Raw genomic sequence first — 23,580 nt, forward strand, 5'->3', positions numbered from 1 at the left:
GGGACTGGAGAGAAGGCGAAGGACGAGCACAGGCTGAGGCCGCGTGTGCCATGGGTCGGCCCCGTAGCTCGGAGCCACGCGGCCGGCCGGGGTTCAGACCCCCGCTCTCAGCAGCCGAGCAGCTCCCTAAGCGGCCCTCCTGCCGCTTCTCTGCTGCGTGTGCTGACTGACGACACTGTAGCTGCCCTCCTGGGCGGCCGTGAAGCACGGGAAGCAGCTGGGTCCGCTGCAGGGACGATGTGTGTGTCGCCTACGGCGATTACCACCATCCAAGGGGGCGTCCCCACGAGGCCGTGGCGGAGTTCCCACGGCGTGCAGATAGCGTGGGGCAGGGCTCCCGGGGACTTGGCACGCTCGATGACGAGGCCCCTGCTTACCCCTCCCTCCAAACAATCCTTCCCTCCGAGTGGAGGGTAAACCACGCTGAGAAGGTGAAGGAGCGAGTGGCCCCGCCGGCTGACTGCTTTGGCCCGTGTGGCCTGGGCGTCTCCCAGCACAGGCTCTGGGCCTCTATCCCCTGGGGGAGGCCTCCACCGCTGCCAGGGGCGGTGCATCGGCAGGGAGATGGGAATCAGCCTCGGATGGGCCGGCTGCCTGCCCTGCTTCCCCACGGCAGGTGTTGGCTGGGATCCGGCCGTTTTGGCCCAGACAGAGACCTTCCTCCCAGCCCTGACCACTCCCTCCCACATGAGAGTCCGAGATCTGTGTGTCTGGGGTTGAGGAACTCGGTGCCCGCAGTGCGGCTTCTCCCCAGCCTCGTCCCCTGCCCCCGACGGGTGCCCCCTTTTCTCAGGCTCCACGGTCAGCAAGTGGAGGTGCTGAATATGTTTGCACAGGCTTCTCGTGAACTCCTTAAATATGAAACTGGGAAGAATATTTTACACGTTGGCAGGTCCCACAGTAAATGGCTTCTTGCAAAGAAGTTCTGTTTTCCTGGCAAGGAACATCATCTGTTATCTCCTATCTGGCACCTAGGGACATGCTGTCTCCAGGATGCTAGAGCATCAACAGCTCATGAGCTGGGAAGAGCTTCTTTCTTCCAATGTGGTGTGTACATCAGGCAGTTGCAAGCTGCCTAAAACAGTTGGTAGATTATTCAGAACTGGGGCTATGTTTGGGTGACACTTTGTCACGTGACGGACACAACAGTTTGTGAGGCCCGTTATGTGCCATCAGAGTTTTCACTTATGCAAAATCTTTCTGGTAATGCCCCCTACTTTTCTTAAGAATTATGGATTTTCTTAAGTAGGAAATCAACTCCTGGGGCCAGTAGAAACTCTACTAAACAGCCTAAAGACTAATTATTTTCCAGAGTTGAATTGATAAACTCAATTTTATATTCAGTTCTACCCAGGAATATATGCCAGCTTTGGCTAAGGGCCAACAAATCAACACCAGCCAGTTGATTTTAATTTTAGCCATAAAGATTTAAGCTGCTGCTAAATATTGGAAAGAGGTACAGGGTTTACATCTTCATCAGAAAATTAGCAGTGTAATTAATGGCAAACAGTCACTAGTATTTTAAAATCAGGCATAGGGCTTCCCTGGTGGTGCAGCGGTTAAGAATCCGCCTGCCAACGCAGGGGACACGGGTTCGAGCCCCGGTCCAGGAGGACCCCACATGACGCGGAGCGGCTGGGCCCGCGAGCCATGGCCACTAAGCCTGCACGTCCGGAGCCTGTGCTCCGCAATGGGAGAGGCCACAACAGCATGAGGCCCACGTACTGAAAAAAAAAAAAAAAGAATCCACCTGCCAACACAGGGGACACGGGTTCGAGCCCTGGTCTGGGAAGATCCCACGTGCCGCGGAGCAACTAAGCCTGTGGGCCACAACTACTGAGCCTATGCTCTGGAGCATGCCAGCCACAACTACTGAAGCCCGCGCGCCTAGAGCCCGTGCTCCGCGACAAGAGAAGCCACTGCAATGAAGAATAGCTCCCACTTGCCGCAACTAGAGAAAAGCCCACGTCCAGCAACAAAGACCCAATGCAGCCAAAAATAAATAAAAATAAAATAAATAAATTTATTTTAAAAAATCAGGTGCAGATAGGACATGCTCTAGGTCTAGTCAAAGAATAAATGCTTTTCTTTGATCTTGGTGGTGTTTAACATCAGGCAGACCAATTTCTCATTCACCTTTTAATTTTACTGTAGTATTTTTTTTTTTTTTTTTTTTTTTTTTCAGTACACGGGCCTCTCACTGTTGTGGCCTCTCCCGTTGCAGAGCACAGGCTCTGGACACGCAGGCTCAGCGGCCATGGCTCACGAGCCCAGCCACTCCACGGCATGTGGGATCTTCCCAGACCGGGGCATGAACCTGCATCCCCTGCATCGGCAGGCGGACTCTCAACCACTGCGCCACCAGGGAAGCCCTTACTGTAGTATTTTTGACATAAATAAGTTTTTATAAAGTCCTTCCTCTCCTCCAGGTCCAATAAATATTCACATACATTTAAGAGAGAGAATGCAAAACTGGTCATTCTTGGTTATCTTTGCAGATATATAACAAATTGAGAACAGTGGAGCACATGACTGTCTACAAGAAGGAGGCCATCCCGAGCAGGTTCTACTACAAGAAAGGGAAATTTGTCTCTCCTTTGACCTTAGTGGCCGATGAAGGATGGTTCATAACTGAGGTAAATATAAAACATATGATAAGATATTCATTATACAAATTCTATCAAACAGCCAAAGGTAAACAATTATTTACCTTTTCCACCTGAAAAATTTCACTTTTGCTTAAGTCTCATTTGTTGTATTATTTCCTTCTTTAGAGAATCCAGAGGCTTGGTCAGGTGACTCTGTAGACGCAAACTGGAGACTCCGACCCAGAGCCATGGTTTAGACTTCATGGCTCCAGACTTGCTGGGCCTTAACTCAATTACCCAGGCTTACAGTGTAACCTATTCAGTTTAAAGTGGAACAGTTACTGTGAACCAAAGCAATTGCTTTAGGGCAGCGAAAAGCCAGGAGAGGCTCGGCTTTGCTTTCACCTTAAAGGGAAATGATTGGCAGACAAAAGTCCACAGGTCCAGGTCTCTGGTTTGCCAACTTGATTTTACAGAGCTTATCTTGCATTTTGGGCCCAAACCCTAATTGCCTGGTGCCCGGATGATTTTGGCAGCTTCCTCCATGCCCACCTGGACTCCAAGCTCACCAGGCCCTTGCATCAGCTTCTGATACCCGGCCAGCTGGTAAGGCACCCCAAAGGGGAATCCGCAGTCACGTCCTGTTTAGAGTCAGTTCCCAGCCAGGGCCTGGATCACTGTCAGTATGAGTACGAAGCTGGGTTACAAACTGATCACACTACAGGCTAAAAGAGAGTAGCAGGTGTTGGCGCATGAGAGTTGTTGGTCGAGGCCAACGAAGTACAGTCAAATTTGAGGCTGCGCATCTGTAGATTCAACCAACTCTGATCAGAAATATTCAGGGGGAAAATATCCAGAAATTTCCAAAAAGCAAAACTTGAATATGCTGGATGTTGGCAACCATTTACATCACATTTTCATTGTATTTACAACTATTTACAAAGCATTTCATTGTATTAGGTATCATAAGTAATCCAGAGATGATTTCAAATATACAGGAGGATGTGTGTAGTTATATGCAAATACTGTGCTGTTTTGTATAAGGGATTTGAGCATCTACAGATTTTGGTATCCGAGGGGATCCTGGAAGCAATCCCCTGTGGATACTGAGGGATGACTGTATAAGGCCTAGGAGTGGTATTTAATCTGGCAGAGTGAGGGCAGGTGGCGATGGGCAGAAATACCGATCAGGCAAAATGAGTGGACATCTAGAGACCCAGGTGTTGAAAACGGGGATTCCCTGACGTAAACTTCAGTCGTTCGGGAGGACTGAGCTGTTCCTGTGTGTTCTCAGACCAGAGAAGCAGCTGGTCGCTGAGGAAACAAAGCAGAACTGGTCAGAAATGTCAGCTGCGCTGTCCGCGGCCAAGCTGGGTCCTCTGATCGGCAGACTTTGGCTTCCTATGCCATGTGATTTTGGAAGTTTCCAAGAAGGTCCCTCTGCCCCCTAACGCTCTCTTCTCTAAGCGCCCTAACGCTCCTGGTCACTTTATCACACCGTTTGAAGTTCACCCGGAGTGAGGTTATTCTAGGCTCACAGCGTTTTCATCTCCAGTGGTTTTCTTAGGACTTTGCACTGAACACACGTGCAGTCAGGTGGGCCACCTGACTGGGTGCCTCTTCAATTTTATTCCATCAAGCCAACTTCCCAAGCCGTACAAAAGGGCTAACATTTTGCAACTTGTTCCATTTAGAATATTCTGGTAAAATTGTTTTCAGTTTTTAAAAGCAAATAGATGCTGAGGGTTAATCCACAGTTAACTGTCACTCATTTCTCTGTAGGACTATGTGCCTCTATTGTTCACTTTCTCACATTTAGCTGAAATCAACCACACTGAGAGGCTGGTCCGTGGCAGGGAGGGAGATTATAAGAGTACAGAGGTGATTTGAGATAATTTATGGAAAATCTGGCTTACGTAGGGAGAGTGGCAAAGCCAGAGGGTGTCATGAAGACAGTGGACAACTCGTGAGGAGCCATCTCAATTCCTCCAGGAGGGGTGGACAGTCACCAGGGAAGTTGCTCCAGCCGTCAGTGCTGTCAGAGAAGGTTCAGTCTGGAAGTATCTGAGCTGTCAATACAGTATCTTGGCATTAGCACATCTAGCAAGACGATGCACGTTTTCCCAATGAGTGATTAAAACACAGTGATGGGGAAACTTGGGCTATCAGTCAAGATGCTCTTGGTTATAAGTCATACACCACTTGAATAAATGGGTTAAAAAATAAAGATTCATTATCTCACATAACTAGAAGTTTAGAGGTAAGAAGTTCCAGGGTGGTTCATCCAGCAACTCGATATCAAGGCCCTGAGTCAGTTCTTCTGCAGTTCTTTTGGCTTTCCCTTCAGAGCACAAGGTAACTGCTGTAGCTCCAAGCATCCCATCCTTCAGTTCATCCCAAAGCAGGAAAGCAGGGATGTGGCTTCTTCTTGTACATCTCATACTTTTATTAGGGAGCAAAATATATATCCCAGAATCAGAGGCAGATAGAAGTTTTGTGGGACTCTCATGATTATAATAAAATTAGGGGGAGGAGGTCTCTCTTTAAGAAAGTAATACTTAATTATGAATATAAAATTAGATACAGGGACTTGGAAGAAACCCATGCAAGTGAGAAGTCCTGTTGCTTAAGCTTCTGTAACTGCCCTATAAATCCGCCTCAGCCCAGAACCCACCAGCAAACTTCCCTTTAGGTCTCATCACTCAACTCACCAGTGTGGCTAGAAGACTCCTGCCTTGAGTCCGCTTTGGTCCTAAGATAGGGTACTGTGCTGACATGCAGGCCAGGGCACCACAATCGCAAGACCAATGTGATACAGCAGCTGGGAATCAGGCAGACAAGGTATCTGAAACTTAGATCAGCAGAGAAAAGGAGGGGAGAGGAGAGTGAGGACAAATGACACCATCGCTAACGTTCTGACTGGTGGTGGCCACTTAGGCCAGTGATGGATCCGACGATGCCGCCTCCCGCCCCGCCTCCACTTCACTCGTACCTCCCCCGCTTCCCAGCGTCCACCTGCTGAGGTCCAAGTACCTGCTCCCTTGCATGAAACTGGCATATTGCACTGTCTGTTGAGAGTAAAGCAATATGGTGATTGCGCACTATATATTATATCATTTCATATCACATATATCATATATATCGTATCATGTCATATTACATTTTGTATGTATCCCACAAATACACACACACACACATTTGTTTGTGTAAATCAAAACTAAGAGTCAACCAGTTAGCAAGGGCCACCTGGTATTTCATCCTATGGCTTAAGAAGCAGAGAGAAGCCATAAGAACGGAAAGGAAGAACGCCTATCGACAATGACTTGAACAGCTTTTTAAAAATATATAATTATTTCAAAAGGGAGATTTGAGGTAATTTTAAAATACTTGATGCAGAAATTTTTTTTTAAAGAAGGAAATCAGAAGGAAGATAATAGGTTGAGAAAAAATAAAATTAGTTCTGAAGGACTAGTGTTAACCCCCTAAATGGAGAGACTGTCAGTGTTACCTCATTTCGCTTTAATTAGTAATAATGGGTATTATAAGACTAATCTTCACTTACCATGCCTGGCTCATTAGATACTATAGAATGACTCCTCCCCCGGAGATTCAATGAAGTGAACGTAAAGTTATTTTGCCTTTCGCACATATAAAAAATCTGTCAAGAAAAATTTCTTTTTAAAATGTTGGTTGTAGGAATAAAGACGCAGACCTACTGGAGAACGGACTTGAGGGTATGGGGAGGGGGAGGGGTGAGTTTTGACAGGGCGAGAGAGAGTCATGGACATATACACACTAACAAACGTAGTAAGGTAGATAGCTGGGGGGAAGCAGCCGCAAGGCACAGGGATATTAGCTCGGTGCTTTGTGACAGCCTGGAAGGGTGGGATGGGGAGAGTGGGAGGGAGGGAGACGCAAGAGGGAAGACATATGGGAACATATGTATATTTATAGCTGATTCACTTTGTTATAAAGCAGAAACTAACACACCATTGTAAAGCAATTATACCCCAATAAAGATGTTTAAAAAAAAAAAAAAAATGTTGGTTGGCAACAATAATAATAGCCATCTTGGATTAAGTATCTCCTAGTTACCATTTCTGTTTCTCTCCATGACTCTGCATTGTAGATATTGCTAGTCCTGAAAATCACTTACCATAACATAGAATGGAACACAAGGTGGTTCTGAGCTTCCTAGCCGCCAACTCAGAGAAGAAAGTGCAATCAGTTATATCAGTGTAACTTACGGTGTCTGTAACATAAAAACACAAATGTTTCTTTAGAAAATCATGCCGGTCCCTGGTCCTGAGAGAAATTTAGGTATTTTTTAGTCAATCTTTTGCGGTACCTTAGTTTTCTAGACTGAATACCTTAATCATTTTACTCCTGTCTTCAAATTTACGGATTTTTATTTTTAAGATTCGTATATGAAAATTTTAATTTCTGAGCCTACTTAGATTTAATACTGGGGTTTTATCTCTTTATCTTCTGAAAAATCCTAAAAATGAGTGCCCATTCTTTCCCTGCTGTCTTAGACTTTTTTCTTTTACATCTCTCTGTTGTTTATTATACCTACTTGACTATAGAGAATTGAAAGTGCCGTTCTAGATCCCTGTCCCTGCACTGTGCCAGCACTATTAATCTCCCACATTCTTATTTGCAAAATCTCTCCCCACATGGTAAAAGATCATTGTGTTTGCTCTGGAGCCTAAATACCAGTGCACAGCCCGGGTGAGGATGTTCCTGTTCTGGATTGCACTTTGCATCTGCAGCAGGGCGAATTCTCAGCCCTGAAAGCAACTTCTCTGGGTCCAGGTTTGGATAGCACATGAGTCTTTTTTTTTTTTTTTTTTCTGGCTTTGACATGATTAGGAAAACAGCCGAGTCAGGACAAATCGATGCTGGTTGGGGCCAATAAAATAGAATCCCACCTCCTCTTCCTTTTTCCCTACAACCACTATCCCGTAAACATACAAGATTTGAGTTCCTTGGCAAAAATGCCATTCCCATATAGACACCAACGTTTTGCCACCAATTTAAGTTTTGCAGACTCTGAGGCAGCTGCTCTAACAGGAAGATGCAACCGAGTTCTTTTTTTTTTTTTCTTAATGGTCACTTGGAGGGCTATCACTGAAAAAGATAAAGATAGGGAAACCTATTGACTTTGTCACCTGGAATTGCACAAGCATCCAGCGTGACGGCTGGCATCATACAAGAAGCTCCCTGCCCAGTGGCTCCCCCAGTTTGTTTCTCACTGTGCTCCTTAGTATACAGACTAGATTTCCAACTACTGCCAGTCCCTTCTCTGGCCTCCCCTCCTGCAGGGGCAGAAACCTGAAGGTGTTCATCTTCCCAGAGGACTAACCATGAAGAGGCAAAAGACACAGGCCACCTGCCTAGGTTAAGCCCCAGCCTGTCACACCTGCCAAGCTCCTTTCTTCAAGGATGGAAACAGGGCTTCCTAAATGGAGGCCCCACCCCTCTGTCTCCCTGAGACCTGGTCACCATCCCCTGTAAACACTCTCTTTGCTTTTCCTTGCCAGGGGATGAGGGTCACGCTCTTCACGGAAGCATCTGAGCCCAGCACAAGGTGGCCTCACTCTCCCAGCCCATGTGGTTTTCTCACAGTCCTTTTCACTCACCCAGGCTCTGCACCCATCCCTCCACCAGGGGGCACTTGGAAAGGGGCTGGGGCAGACTGAGGTTGTCACAATGGCTAGCGTGGTCCGCGGGCCCTCAGGAGGCAGGTCCAGTGATGTTAAATGTCCTTGGCATGTGGGATAGGTAGGAACAACAGAGCAAAATGCAAAGTGGAGAAATTCTGTGGGTAGTTTCCACCATACTCAAGTACATTCTTCCCAAATCCACATACCTAAAAAAATCACTCATCTGCTAAATTCAACAGACATCTGCTGAGTGCCCGCTCCATGTAACCTACCAAAGTTCTGACTCCAATGAGAGCCAGGAGCCCCTAGGAGCTCCCTCACGGAGCTCACAGCCCAGGAAAGGAGCCAAATATGAAATAAGCACGCGTGCCATACAAAGGAATCAGCGTGCAGTTACAAAGCGCACTGCGTTATAATGCGGAAAGAGTGTCATGAAAGAGACGGTCTGGGAGGAGAGGAAGCCTGACTCAGATGAGGGGCAGAAGGTCTCTGACAAAGTGACCTCCAGGCTGGAACTTGAAGGATGAGTGGCCGTCAATGGGGCAGGGAGAAGGGGTTGCTTTCCTGGCCGACGGAGTGGGATACTGGAGGAATCTGAGGCAGGAAAGGGCCTTGAGAATTAGAGGAACTGAAAGGATGGACCCAGCGGCACGTGTGGGGAGTGAGGAGAGGGACAGCGACACGTCTGAGGCTGCCCAGGGCGGCGGGGCCTGAGCAGGCCCAGCCATGGGCAAGACTTCAAGTCCCACCTTAAGTGCAAGGCAAAACCATCGGGAATTTCAACAAGGGGGGAGCACGCTCCATAATCCTCGGGATACTGTAACGCACAACTCACAAGGAAAACAAGAGTCTGAGCAACTGAGGCTGTGAGCAGTCCCCTCCAGTTATTATATTTCTTGTGCCTGCCCACTAAATACAGAGACCATCAGTGTTTTTTCATACACCTCTCCTTAGTGACAGTGAGTGCTGTAAAATCAATCTTTATTTATCACGGATCATTAGAACCTTTAGAATGAGCTCCCCACTACCACCGCCCAAAAGTTTCAATGACACATGCATCCAGTTATTGTGCATTTTTCAGATAATAAATATATCTAGAAAATTGTCTTTTAAAAATGTTGGTCGCGCTTCCCTGGTGGCGCAGTGGTTGAGAGTCTGCCTGCCGATGCAGGGGATGGGGGGGTTCGTGCCCTGGTCCGGGAAGATCCCACGTGCCGCGGAGCGGCTGGGCCCGTGAGCCATGGCCGCTGAGCCTGCGCGTCTGGAGGCCGTGCTCCGCAACAGGAGAGGCCAGAGCAGTGAGAAGCCCGTGTACCGAAAAAAAAAAAAAATGTTGATCAACAACAACAGCAGTAATAATAGCACCTTGAATTAAGTGTCTCCTGCTTACTGTTTCTGTATTGTGGACGTTATCCCAATTTTACTGAGTTAAGTGAGGCTCAGAGTTTTAAATGTCTTGACTAAGGTCCCAGAGCTAGGAGGGAGTGACAAAGAATTACAACCCAGATGTAACCGTTAAGCACGAAGTCCATCCAGTTCTCCAAAGAGCCTTCAAATCTTCCACTAAAATGTTCAAGGTATTTCTGATTTCGTGGATTGGAATCATGGACTCACCCTTCTGATTCCTAGTGGGGTCTGGAGATAAGTCTCAGCTCCTTCACAGCAGTTCTAACGTTGGCATTCATTTTTTTCTTGCTTTTGTCACAATGCAAAAAACTCTTCCTAACCAGCCCTCTCCTTTCCTCTCACCAACATGGGAGATTTGCACATAATTGAACCAGAATTTTCATATTTGTGAAAATGCTTTTTCTAATGCAAGACTCAAGCGTCAGGTGTCAAGTGGTTGGATCCCAACGTACTTCATGCTCTCCTGACCTGCTCTCCACACCTGTACTCAGTGGGTTCTGGTACCATCAATAGCCCAATAAACCATCAGTAGAATCCAGAGTGCCTTCTCCTTCCTGACTCCCGCCTGTTTTTTAAGCCCAACTCAGATACCATCTCTTCCATGAAATACCCAGCTCTTCCCTAATTTCCTCCATCTTGGAATCTCACAAAACCCTGAATCACTCCCCAGGTGCTGCACTTGTCTGTCTGCTTTTGAACTCTTCCTTCCTGGGGTGGAAGCTCCCTGAGGGCAGGTCTGTGGCATCTTGACCTTTGTTTTCCTCTGTGGAGCCTAGTACACGGCAGAAACTCGGTACATATTTGTGATATATGAATTAAGAGATGAATTCATAAATATTGAGAGAGTTGGTTCTTGATTACTTGTTGACAGGTTGTTTATTTTGTAGGTTAGTAAATCAGTGACCAAGTAGACAGAGAGGAAAGCTGAGTCAGGCCTTTAACTTTGGCTAATTATTAGTAGCCCTAGAAGAGATTTCAACAGGTAAAAAGATGTTAAACCACTAATGGCAATTGTCCTAGCTTCCGTTAGCCCACAGCTGGAGCCCAAGGGCGGCGGATACATCAGCTCTCCCTAGGCCCTACTCAGCTCCAGGGGCTAATTCCTGCGGCCTCTCCTGAACAGTGTCCACTTCATGCCACTGTGCTCAGAAAGTCAGCCAGATGCAGCCGGAAGCTGGTGAAAGACTGTGAGACAGGGTGCTTCATCGTTGATCTTCTGGGCTCTTGTCTGAGTGGAGGGAAATGCGGCAAATTCAGGCCCAAGCTTCCAAGGGAGGCCCAAATTTGTCTCCAGAGGAAAGATTTACTTTGAAAATTGGCAAAGGATATGAAATGCCGGGCTCAATTCTAAGGCCTGGGGTTGAATGGCAGTTGGGCCCGAACCCAAAATATTTGGGGAAATCAAGACAAGCTGGAGAACGTGGCTTCCGAGTTTTAGTGGCAGCTGGAGTGGTTTTGTCCAGGCCCAAGTAATGGAGCTTCAGGAAGCTGGTGTTGGGGGCTGGAAGCTGCTTGCTTTCTGGGGGTGACTAGGGTCATTGGTATGCACTGTCGGAGAGCACACGGACGCCCTCCTCACTGTTGGCACGCTTCAGTAAACACGGTCCGGGGGAGAAAAGAATAAAAGAAAGCCCATCGGGCTTCCCTGGTGGCGCAGTGGTTGAGAGTCCGCCTGCCGATGCAGGGGACGCGGGTTCGTGTCCCGGTCCGGGAAGATCCCACATGCCGCGGAGCGGCTGGGCCCGTGAGCCATGGCCGCTGAGCCTGCGCGTCAGGAGCCTGTGCTCCGCAACGGGAGAGGCTGCAACAGTGAGAGGCCCGCATACCGCAAAAAAAAAAAAAAAAAAAAAAAGAAAGCCCATCCACTCAGTGCTCTCCTCCAACACCTCCCTCCACTCCAAGGAATTCTGCTGCCCTTGGTCCCTGCTGATTTTGCTGTCATTTTCCATTTCCAGAATTAGGCTGCATGTGGCAGTGGGCTTGCCAGGGTCAGACCGGGGCCTGAGGACTGAGCAATCAAAGCCCATCCTAGAAAGAGGCAGCCTTCTAAGACGGAGAACGAGAAACTGTTGGGGGACAAGTCTTTGCAGTGGCGCATGGCAAACACACATCTGAAGGTTCACGACCACCATTTCTGGGGGGCTCCAAGGAGTCATCCCCACAGGAAGCCCCTCGGGAGGAGGGTTTAAAATGACGATGCCACAAAACCAGAGACACGGTGCTTTGTAGTAGACGCCTAGCTCGACCTTAACCCTAGCAGCAAAAGCCCAGAGCCAGGCGGACTGCGCTCCCTTCCACAAGAGTTCTAATCGAAGCCACTTCTGGTACATCACTGGGTGCCTTTTCCAGCCTGAGATGATGTGAGTTTATTGCAACGTGGAGGGCATGGGAAGTCGCTATTATAACCCTGTCCTAGGGGAATAACGTAGATTTCATTTGTATTAGGCCCCTCACACACCTTAGACAGGTGTTCACATTTTATTTATTGATTTTAATCGGACCAGATTTCAACTTTGTTCCCTTGGGCCCTAGAGGTGGGGTGAGAGGCCTCATCAAGAGAGGAGGAGGGGGCCCTCGGGTCCCTGACCCTACTCCTCGACAGGAAGTACTTTTTTAGTGGCTGACACGAGGGGTGATGGTCAAAATGTTTAACCAACAGTGAACCTGGCGCCGGCCAATGAGCCTCGATGGCAGGTGGGAAAAGCTGGTCGGCCGCCCAGGTTCCTCTTTGGAAAGCAGCCTGTGTGAGCAATTCCATGCTGGACTCTGCGCCTACCGCGGGGAGGCCCTGTGCTGTCTCTGGCAGGGAGGCCCTGCGCTGCTCTGTGGGACCCCACGAAGGGGCCTGAGGCACAGCCTCTGACCTCAGCGTGGTAACCCAGCATAACGCGAAGCGTTCTCAGGAAACGACGGATACTCACTGAACACGGCACGGGACAGATGCCAGGTGAATGACTGCCAGCGGTTTCCAGGCCAGACGATGCATCCCCGTCACCTGGGGGACGATGATTAAATAGACAAGAGTTCCTGCCTTACGGACCTGCTGAAGCCAAATACCCAAAGTGGGAGCCGGGATAAGCTCAGGGCACTGTGTGCACAGCCAGGCTTGGGATCCAGCAGTGTAGACGGTGAGTTTCAAGGGGGAAGACTGGAGAGCAGGTCACCCAGATGGAGCAGGGGGACCCAGACAAGACCCCGAACGGCACCTCTGGCCTGGGAGGGAACCCACGAAGAACAGATTACCACCTCCTTGGCTGCCCCAAGAGAAGTCATTTTGGGTGCAAGGCAAGACCGGGAGTCCAGATGTTTTCCTGGAGCTGGAAAACATTTCCTGCGCCCTCAGGAGTATTCTTCTCTGTGGCTTGGTAAACATTTTCTGATCTACGCCGAGGGGAAATCGGAAGGAGGCGGTGAGAAATATCCGTGCTGATATATTTCCCAAATGCAACAGTACAAAGTGAGTAAATGACCAGACAGTTTATCGAAGCAAGTGCCTCGGCCACGTGCAGACAGACAGTAACGACTACAGACTGTTCAGGCCACCCTCTGCTTCTTCCCAGCCTTCCATCCCCGCTTCCACCCTGATCCTCGTTCCCAGTGCCACCCCCATTTCTGACTGTGCTACCGACAAACAGTAACGACTACAGACTGTTCAGGCCACCCTCTGCTTCTTCCCAGCCTTCCATCCCCGCTTCCACCCTGATCCTCGTTCCCAGTGCCACCCCCATTTCTGACTGTGCTACCGAGACATCGCAGCTCAGCAGCAGAAAGGAATCCAAAACTGGCAAGTCACAGAGATGGAGAGGTCCAGGCGGTCGTTGAACCAACTCCATTAGCTGGTTCGCTGACTTGGGGGTAAACAGTGAATAAAGGAATCCAAAACTGGCAAGTCACAGAGAGAGAGAGGTCCAGGCGGTCGTTGAACCAACTCCATTAGCTGGTTCGCTGACTTGGGGGTAAACAGTGAATGCTACTGTTTTTTTTTAATGCCAAGGATGAATGAGACAAAGATCTCATTCAAAGACTTGTCTCAGACAAAGACACAAGTCTTATCTCCTAGGTAATCTGGCTTCCCCAGTTCAGCAGGCTTCTGGTAGACATCTCATGGTGAGCTGGTAGTGGAGTGAGGCATTAAAATACAACGCAGGCACCAAATAAAAGAACCCAAGTCTATAAACATAATAACAACCATTCCTCACAGTGAACTCTTTCTGGGTCCTTCCTGTTGGAAATGACGAACTAGTTTAGGGGCTCATGAAGGGGAGTGTCCCGGCACTGCTGTCCACCCATGTACAGAAGAGGGGTCCCGGAAGGTACTGGAAGGTGCTGAACAAATGGACTTGGTGAGGATTTTATTTGAATTGACAAGAGAGTGTTCATTACAGAGCGACCAACTTGCCCTGGTTCGCCTAGGCCTGTCCTGGTTTTCAAACAGGAAGTTTTGCATCCCTGGACCCCCTCAGTCCCCGACAAACCGGGACAGTCGGTCACCCTGTCGGACTGGCACAGCCTCGGGTAGACACCGCCTCACTCCTCCCGACAGCCTCACGGTGCTTTCTTCTCACGCTCTCCCCACGTGCGGTCACTACACAAGGTCCCCTGGCCTCGCAGGGCCTCCTCTGTGTCAGCCCTTCCGCCACTCAGAGCTCCCGGGGGCCGCTACTGCGGAGCCACAGGGCTGCCCGCGCTCTGCGCTAGAGCCTTCTGGTGGCCTCCTCACTCTCTCTCTCTCACACACACACACATACACAGACTCACGCTCACATACACACAGACGCTCACACACAGACTCACACTCACACAGACTCACGCTCACACACACACGCTCACACACACAGATTCATGCTCACACACAGACTCACGCTCACACACTCACGCTCACACACAGACCCCTCTACCCTCGCTCTCCTGCAGGGTTCGGGCACCTCCCCGGGATGTCACCAGGCGGTGCTGTGTGGCAGCCCCTGGGCCTGGTAGGGTCAGGAGGGGTGAGGCTCAACCAGTAGCTTGAGGACCCCCTGCCTGGGGACTGAGGTCTGGGGCGCTTCACCTGCAGGGCTGCCCCTGTGTGGTATGTGTCACATGGCTGCACAGGCCTGCGCTGGGATGCTGATGTGGGGATACAGAGCCCAGTGAAATGGTGAAAGCCACCGGGAGGGGACGAGGAAGGAAATCATCCCTGCACCTCCTTGAGGTTAATTACATAATGTCATTAGATTATGTCATGTAATCCGTTCAATGACTTCGCTTCTCACATAACCAGCCAGTTTACTATTACTTTTTAAAATCAGTAAGAACAGTTGTTTCACTGGAGCAACCTGTCGTGTTAATAAGAACTGGTGGATTGACCTATGATCAGACCGATCCCCAGTTACCTTCAGGGCTGAGATTTTTTGTTGCTGTACGTTTGTAGTTGTTTAAGCTGGAATTTTAAAATCAGGCAATCAGTCCTCATCTCTCTTCCACCTGTCCCTTGGTCATGGGACACATATGTCCCATGGGGTTCATGATTAGTGACATCACCAGTGATATGTTCTACCTAGTTCTTCAGGAATCACTAAAGACTGGGGGGGGGGGAGCAGCATGTGATATTAGCGAACAAAGCTAAATTGGGATGTGTTGTGAGCTTCGCCACAGACAAAGAACAAAAAACGGTATAAGTCAGAAATGCAGTAAGTTAATAAATATATTCCCATTGAAAACTACAAGCTACAGCTGGAGAAGGCGGGATAGGGGATGATGGCAATTCAGGAAACAGAGAGTCAATGAAACAGTGTGATTTGGAAAGCAGTAATGCCAGGGACTGATTTATGGGGTGAGACTGGATGGGTGTGCAATGCGATGTGACAGCTAAATAAGCAAAGGAGGGTTCGACCCTGCCGCACAGTACCCGAGCGCCTCGCCCCGCAGCCAGTGGCATCTGCTGACCATCCCCAGCCATTTATCGAGCACCTACTGTGTTTCGGGCTTAGCGCACAGCCGGGTTATCCTCCAGAATCTCTGTGAGGCAGGTAGTATCACATCCAGCAAGGAAGCTGAAGCATGGAGAAGTTACGCAGCTTGCCCAGGATCACAGAGCTGGAAAGTGGCAAACTGGAATTCAACCCACATCCTATTCCAAAATCTCATCTCCATACTCTGAACTGGCCACCACTCAGTGAGTGAAGAGGCAAGGGACAGGGAGAGCCCACTGTCCTGTGCTGGCAGGAGCCCTGCAGCGACCTCTGGCTATGGGGTCCTGGAAGGCACATGAAGACCAGGAGACTGTCGACCTGCGTTCCAATCCCAGCCCTGCCTCTCAACAGCTGTGTGACTTTAAAAGTGTCACTTAACCTCTCTGTGCCAAGGTAGGAAAAATAATACCATCCACAGTGGGAGGTGGTGATGATTAAGTGCACGTTGGGGGAGGCTCTTGGTGAACCGTACAGCACACAAGATACACGTGTTGTTACGAGTCTTGTGAGACAACCTGTAAATCCCTGGTCCTTGAGCTCTTCTGTTTCCAGGAGGTAGTCAGTTCTACCTCCTGCATTTGGAAAACTTGTAATATTAAACCCTGTGCTGAGCAAGATGACTAGAATATCGGAAATGAAGGCTTAGTCCGCCAAGGAGGGCTCGGGTTGTGTCCAACTGGCTGCAGCCTCCTTAGGATTTGCAAAACCTCCTTTAAGCTTGTTGTCTCTCGAGTAAGCAGCAGCAGTCTAAGAAAATTTAGTTTTGCAGGAAAGAAGGGTGACAGGGCAGTGACAGTTCTGGAAGCCATCCTCAGTGAAGAATGGTCGAAGCAAGTGAAGATACCAAGGCCTGGAGCAGAGGAACACGGGTGCTATCTTCAAATGTTGACCAAATGGAGAGGAGGGGACTAATACGTTCCGAGTCACCCCCCGGGGTGGAGCTGGAAGAAAGGAGGACGGGTGGTTCCTGCAGTGGGCGCCCCTGGGATTGTGGGAAGCCAGCTGCCTCGGGGCTTCCGTGCTGTACTAAAGAAACAAAGTGATTCGATTAGACGCTGTGTTTTCCAGCAATAATTCTCCCATAGCAATTGGGTGTCCTACCATTCGATTCAATTCTGACATCACCCCAAGTTAGAGCAGACACACACTTCAAGGGGTTCCGTCCCACAAGACTGCCTGCACATGTGAATTCTGACCGCAAGTCTTGGGTCCTCAGGATGCCCGCTCTTGTGTCCGACTTGGCTACAAATTTGAGGGTTCTCACAACCCCCCTTCAGGTTCGATAATTCACTGGGATGAATCACAGCACTCAGAAAGGTGCTATACTTATGATTACAATCTTATTACAAAGGGTGCTACTCAGGGACAGGCAAATGGAAGAGATGCACAGGGCAAAGTATGCGGGTGAGTGGTGCAGAGAACCCAGGCCCTTTTTGGGTTCATCACCCTCCCATCACAACAATGTCTTCATTAATCCAGAAGCTCCCTGGACTACGCTGTCCCCGGGGTTTTATCTGGGGTTCCATTGCGATGGCATGGGTCATTAAATCATGGCCACATTGCTGAGCTCAATCTTAGAGGTCAGAGGATGTGGCTGAAAGTTCTAACCCTCTCATCCTGTGGTTGGTTCCTCAGGTGACCAGGTGATCCTGAAGCTATGTAGCTCCCTACCCCAGCGAGTCATCTCATTAGCATAAACTTAGGTATCAGAGCAAGGGGCTCATTTCGAATAACTAAACACGCCCATCACTCAGGAAATTCCAAGGGTCTAGGCATTCTGGGCCAGGGAACCCGGGACAAAGCCCAACTATATTTTTTATTATACCACAGGTAGACTTTCACGTCCCTTCTGTCTCTGACATGCTATACTTAGTGACTCTAAAACTGCTTACGAGGTTCAGTCCAGCCCGACATAAGAAGATACCTTCAGAACTAGAGCTCTTTGGCAATTCAATGGGCGGTCTCCAAAGGTCTGAGCTACCTGGAGTAGGAAGTGATCCAGCTGAGGTTGGATGACCCTGACTGAGACCGCTGAGCAGGAAGTCCACTGGGTGGCAGTTTGGACCAGATGCTCACTCGTCCGGATGTCTGGACACGGGGCGATGTGAATGCCTTTTGCTTGATTGCAGAATCGAGAGACGCTTCCATTCTGGATGAACAGCACTGACAAGAGGCAAGGCTGGCAGCGCGGATGGCACGGATACGACAACGAGCTCAGGGACATGCGGGGCATCTTCCTGGCCTTCGGACCCGGTAGGAAGACACGACCGAATTCTCTTAGTCATTCCTTCCTAAGGAAGCGTCAGCCACCAGGGGCTGATGGCACTAGTAGAGCTGGAGTGATTTCTTTATGGACCCTCTTTATGAGCAAAGCTGAGCAAACCCAGCCGGTCTCCATGAAGTGTCTTCGGCTGGCTGGCTTTCAAATGCTTCTTGGTTTTGGCAAACGCGGCCAAATACCTTTCCTTGTAAGTTTTAAATCTCGAGCGCAGTGAAAAAAACGTTCCACATGTTTATGATTCATTTGTTTTACTTAATTCATCAAAATGTTCTCTCACAGCCATCTGATGTCCAGGAAGGCTTATCAGGCGCCAGGTTGCTGACAGCTGCGTGTCCTGGAGTTGACGCGATCGCTTCACAGGGTCTGACTCTTCCACAGTTCCTCCCTGGCTAGAGCACCCACCCCTGTGCAGGTCATTCGGTTTAGGGCCCACCAGAAGCTAGGATGTGCTCAAGGGCAGGCGAGGAAATGATTCTGTGACTGACTTTGAGAATAAGCCAGAATGACTCGGGCTGTCTTGGATGAAAGCAAATTTACTGTGCCTTCCTTGACCTACATTCCCAGGGCAGGGAGAGAGGGGAGATGGAGAGAGCCTCTTTGGTTATTTGCTTTAATAAACACAGCACTGTAAATTCACATTTTAGAAAAGTTTATCAAACACTCTAAAGATCATACTACCACCTGAATACCCCCTTTTAAAAAAATAGAGTAAAAATCAGTCAACAGCCATCCACAATCAGTGGACTGGTTCATGAGCTACTAACCTTCCTTCCTGCTGTCCACACTCCTTATTAAACACAGTAAGCTTACCCCAAGATCCATATTCCAAGTTCCTTTTTCTGCATGTTGATCAAAATGTTTCAGCCCATGAAAGTCCATGCTTTCCTTTCAAATTATAGGTTAGAGATCACGCCTGGAAGCCCTGCCCTTCTCCTTGATGTAACAGGACAGAGAAATGTGTCAGCCCCCTTCATTCCATCCACCTCAGGTCACTCTACCTACCACAAGATAGCTGCTGAGAACTGCAAGGTGCCAGCTTCTGCACCCTCCTTGGGCACCTCTGGGAGCCTGAGCTTAGGGAACATGTCGGTCCAAATCATTGCCCACGTGTCATCCAGGTTCCCGTGTCCTTAAGTAAGCGTCAGCACCAGTGGCAGCAAACATTTATGGAGCACAACTGGGGTCATGACACTGGCCTAAGAGAGTTCAGAGGACGCCCCAGCATGACGCCATCAACTGATAACAGTTAACAGGCCCTCCCTGTTAGCCAGGCCCCGGGCTAGAGCTGGGCAGCTCAAAAGCCAAGTGAATTCAGGATGGAGCCTTGAGGATGTTGAGGTGACAGCTGCTAGATCAGGTTAGAGACGCTCCAGGGCCATGGCCTTCATATGGGGGAACATTAGCCAGCAGGGCTTTCATTCAAAGACATCGCCTCCTCTTTCCCCAGAAGAGAGGGATCAGATCATGAATGCGAAACAGTTGTCGGTTGGAGTGTTTACGAGTAAGAGTCTCGGGAGATTTTAAAGCAGAAGCACGTCTAGCGTCAAACCGAAAACTTTAAACAAAGTACCCAAAGCTGCAATAGCTTAAATTCAGTGGGGAGATTTTGTCCATTAGCAAAGGCCTCCATCATACGTTCCTTTAAAACTAAAAGCCTAAGTCTTTTATAGACAGAAAGACGACCCCTGATGAAACTGGACTGGGCTAATTGCAAAAATGTTTCCAGGCAGATACAGCCTTGAGAGCCTCCCACAAACCATCACGTTTCTGGCTCTAATTCTCATGAAAGATTGAACAGCTTTACGCACTGACTGTTTACTCAGAAGAAAATTTAAGAGCGAGGCCTTTAATAGCTATCTAGCTGCACTTTGAGATAAAGGTACATCCCTCCTGATTAATTGTAGGTACTTCTCGCTCATGGAAGGACGCTGAGCATCGCTGCGGCTGCCCCGATACAGCTTTAGAAGTCAGTAAGTCTGGTCCAGCTAAGAGAAAGGGAAATAATTCTGGAAGATAGCCTCTCTCTGCTTAATCCCAGTTTCTAATTTGAACAACCTAGTCTTGCTGTGGAGAACTCCACATTCGAGATAAGACAGCAGGAGTGTGACTCAGTGAGCTGCCAGCGAGCTAGCAAGCCTCACTTGGAAAGCAGCCCAAGGTGTTCAGGTACAGCGGGAGCCTCCAGAACCTTCTCTCTTTAGGAGAAACAGTTTAAATATCCAAAAAATGTAAACCCACGGAAATAACTTGGATTCCCATTCCAGGTTCACACACCATCTTGAGCTAGCAGGGCTTGTCTGGCCTCTCCCAATTGGATCAGGTATTGTTTTGCTGTTCAGGAATTTTCTAGAAGCTCTCATTCCAGTCTGGATCATCTCTGCACTGGGCCCAAAATCCCAGCCCTGTAGACCGGGAAGCCGTGAACCAGATGGAGTGGGAAAGAAACCCCAATTCTCCTTCCTGCTTACATGTACCGGATTTGACTTTGTACTTTCAACATAAAAAGATGATCTTTTCTAACATTTATTTTTTGTCAGTAGAGCTTGATCTCAAATTTTCTTGCCAAATGTTAAAGAAGGAGATGTCTGAAAGGCTGGGGACGGCTGTCTTGGATATGCTATTGTCTGCCGCCCTCCCACGTGACAGGACATGGCCACCAGGTGATGTGGCAGGATGATCTCACATCCAGGTCCACGGCAAGTCAGAGGGAGGGGAGTGGCTCCCACGTCCCTGGGACAACCTTGCCACAATCAGCTGCAGCTGGTCCTCCTCTGGGGCAGCGTTACCACCACCCTCTCTAACTGTAGTGTTTTCCTTGATATTGGAAAGGTTGGCTTCCAGGGCAGCCTCTACGTTCTCCTTTCCAGGAGGTTCTGGATTTTCTAAAGTGAGTGTTTACCCTGAGGCGATGCTGACTCTTACCCTCCCTGCCCTAAAAGTAAAGTGAACCCTTCAAATAATCTATAGGGTGAATATTCTCAATCCATACTTTCCCTTGCTGGGCGTTTATTCTATTACTAATAACAGCTCCCATTTATCGAGCACACACAGAGTGGCTGGAACTAGGATTTAGGCGCCATCTCCATGCCTGTCCCCTGAGGTTACCCAGCTAGTAAGTGGCTACAGGCTGGTTGTAGAGCCCGTGAACCTCTTTATACTGAATTCAACTTTAATTCTTCAAAATGAGCAAAACCCGTCACTTGGGAATTTGCCCTGGGTCTAACATACGCTGTGGCAGAGTTTTCAGTGTAGTCTCCTTCTGTATTTATAATTGCAGGGTTAATACAAGAGTAGAATTTGGTGTGGACACTTCTGGGCTATGTTGCTGTTTGTTTGCTCTTTAAATCAAGTATATGTGATCATTTTAGCAGAGCAATTATAAAGATTATTTTCTAAGATAGAAAACTTGGCTTTACAGCCCCCAAACTACCTGTTTTAAAAAAATATTTTTTAGAGGGACTAAAATCACACGCATGGGCCTTTATTGATGGATAAAACTCCTTCCTGAATTCAGCTTCTTAAGTTTTGGGTACTTTGTTGGAAGCTCTGGTTGGGAGCTTATGAATATTATTGAAGTCTCATACTCACTCTTTAAACACTTTTCATTCAGCATCTTTTCTGCCTCCTGTGGAGAAAGAGAGGGTCCACTTTGGACTGAAGTCCCTCCTTCAGCACCCTTACTTGCTATGCTGTGAATAGCCAGCCAGGCCCTCGGGGGCCCGTGTCCCTGTGGAGTCTGGCACAGCCTTGGGTAGAGGCACAGCCCTCTCCCTCATGAGCTCCCTTGAGCCTTCACTCAGGTCTCTAACTCCACTACCAGTTTCATTATTTTCCCCACAGTTAAGTTACTCTATCTGCCAGTGAAAGGCTCCCAAGGAATGTGCAACTGATCTTCCAGACATACTTAGGAGACCGTTGCTATTGCTTGTGAACTAGGCACACTGAGGAAACTATATAATTTCAGGTTCCATCCAGTCCTGGGACCTCCATGTTGCAGGAAAATGGGACACATTCTTGAACTGGGGAGCACCCAGGCTAACCAGTCCCTGCCAGATAGGTGGCCTGGAAGAAGAGTATGCAGCTGGAGTGGGTCTGGGGAGCCCGGCAGGACAGTCAAACTTCTGTGACCACAGCGGCTCCGCAGGGCTTGCAGAAACGAGCAGCTTCAGATGGCCCTTGGGTCCCCAAGGAAAGCTCTGTTGTCACAAGGGAAGCACAGTTATGCACAGAGAGAGTTTGCTGTCTGATCTGTCTTTCAAAGAAACATCTCCACGAGCCATAGAAAGCAACCTCCTACCATAAGCTAGAACCTTCCAGATCTCCTTCCAGGTCCACAATCCCTTGGCCAGGCCCCGCGGACGAGGCGGATTTTCCAGTCCCAAGCTGCCTGGATGCTGAATGCAACTCCTCCACATCGTGACTCCATGCCTGTCTCTGCCCTGCCCAGGAGTGACCGTGACAACTCGTTTGCTTGCCTTTCCCTTTCAGATTTCAAATCCAACTTCAGAGCCGCTCCCATCAGATCCGTGGATGTCTACAACGTCATGTGCAACGTGGCAGGTGTCGCCCCCCTGCCCAACAACGGGTCCTGGTCCCGGGTGACATGCATGCTGAAGGACCCGGCCAGCTCGGCCCTGGCTGTGCGGCCGGGTGCCTGCACGTTGGCCTTGGCGCTGCTGGCGCTGCTGTCCTGAACTGCTAGCGCGGTGTGTGCCGTGCCCCACTGGGGAGGCCTGGCCGTCTCCTATTTCACTAATAGCTTCGTCAGTTCAGTCAAGGCCATACAATTGTAAATGTATTAGTCTTGGATGGTTCTATACGTAAAAGTCCCCATTTCTTAAAAAAACAAAAACAAAACCACTTTGCTTTTTCCGGAGGTAAGGAAACTCCTAGCTTTTCATTTGTTCAACTATAGGTTATTTTCTCCTTTCGTTCCGTGTACTCAGATGAACTAAGCAGGGCCTCCCCCTGTAGTGACCGGACCTTGGGCGGGTATTCCATGGAATCCCGGCCCCTCTCTGTCCCGCTCTGCACAAAGCAGGCCCCTGTCTGTGCCCTGTCTAAACCCGGGAGCCGCCCTCAGGGTCTACGGCCACCATCCCACACTGCTCCTTCCGTCTGGGACAAAGGAGGCCCACGTGAAGCAGTAGCTGCTATTTCTAACTCAGCTCATGGGGTTTCTTCACGTTATACAAAGTCCCAGAAAGGGCATATCTGAGCTTGGCTCACCCAGCAATCAAAATCAATGGGAACTGCAGAATTCATGGAACAAAGTGAAAGATACACGTTCCTTCCCAAAGTCTGAGTGCACGAAAGTTTCTCCCTGCCTGAAAGAGCATAAGAGTTTCCAGTAGATACGGGCTTTGTGAGCCTCCTTGTATCGTGGTGTGAACATGCACACGGCAGGCGCTGGATTGCCTGTGGGAAGGCTCACTCAGAGGCTGCCTCTCTTTGGAAACCCGTACTGAGTGTAGACACTAGCGACCCCCGACATCATCACGGGCGGGGAAAGGGGTGTCTGGCTGATGATGGTGTGGACATACTTAAAGAAATCTCACGTCATTGCTTGAAATGGTGATGCAGTTAAGCGTAAGTTTGATGCACCAGTGTCCTGGAGCACTGCTTATTCAACAACCACAGCAAAGTGGACCCCTGAGTGACCCAGAATTCCAAGGAAAATGGTG

At 49.0% G+C, this 23,580-nt stretch overlaps 1 protein-coding gene across 1 annotated transcript in view; it reads left to right on the plus strand.

Annotated features, from left to right (window-relative positions):
* Window positions 1-22,713, plus strand: part of ENPP6 (ectonucleotide pyrophosphatase/phosphodiesterase 6) — a 93,973-nt gene extending 71,260 nt beyond the window's left edge. The window contains exons 6-8 of the mRNA XM_065899940.1: window positions 2,499-2,636; window positions 17,745-17,868; window positions 22,385-22,713. Of these exons, the coding sequence (XP_065756012.1) occupies window positions 2,499-2,636; window positions 17,745-17,868; window positions 22,385-22,590 (468 nt within the window). The 3' untranslated portion in view covers window positions 22,591-22,713. The remainder of the gene's footprint in view (window positions 1-2,498; window positions 2,637-17,744; window positions 17,869-22,384) is intronic.
* The last annotated feature ends 867 nt before the right edge of the window (window positions 22,714-23,580 follow it).

This window comes from Phocoena phocoena, chromosome 21 (genome assembly GCF_963924675.1).
Source record: "Phocoena phocoena chromosome 21, mPhoPho1.1, whole genome shotgun sequence".
NCBI classification, from domain to species: domain Eukaryota; kingdom Metazoa; phylum Chordata; class Mammalia; order Artiodactyla; family Phocoenidae; genus Phocoena; species Phocoena phocoena.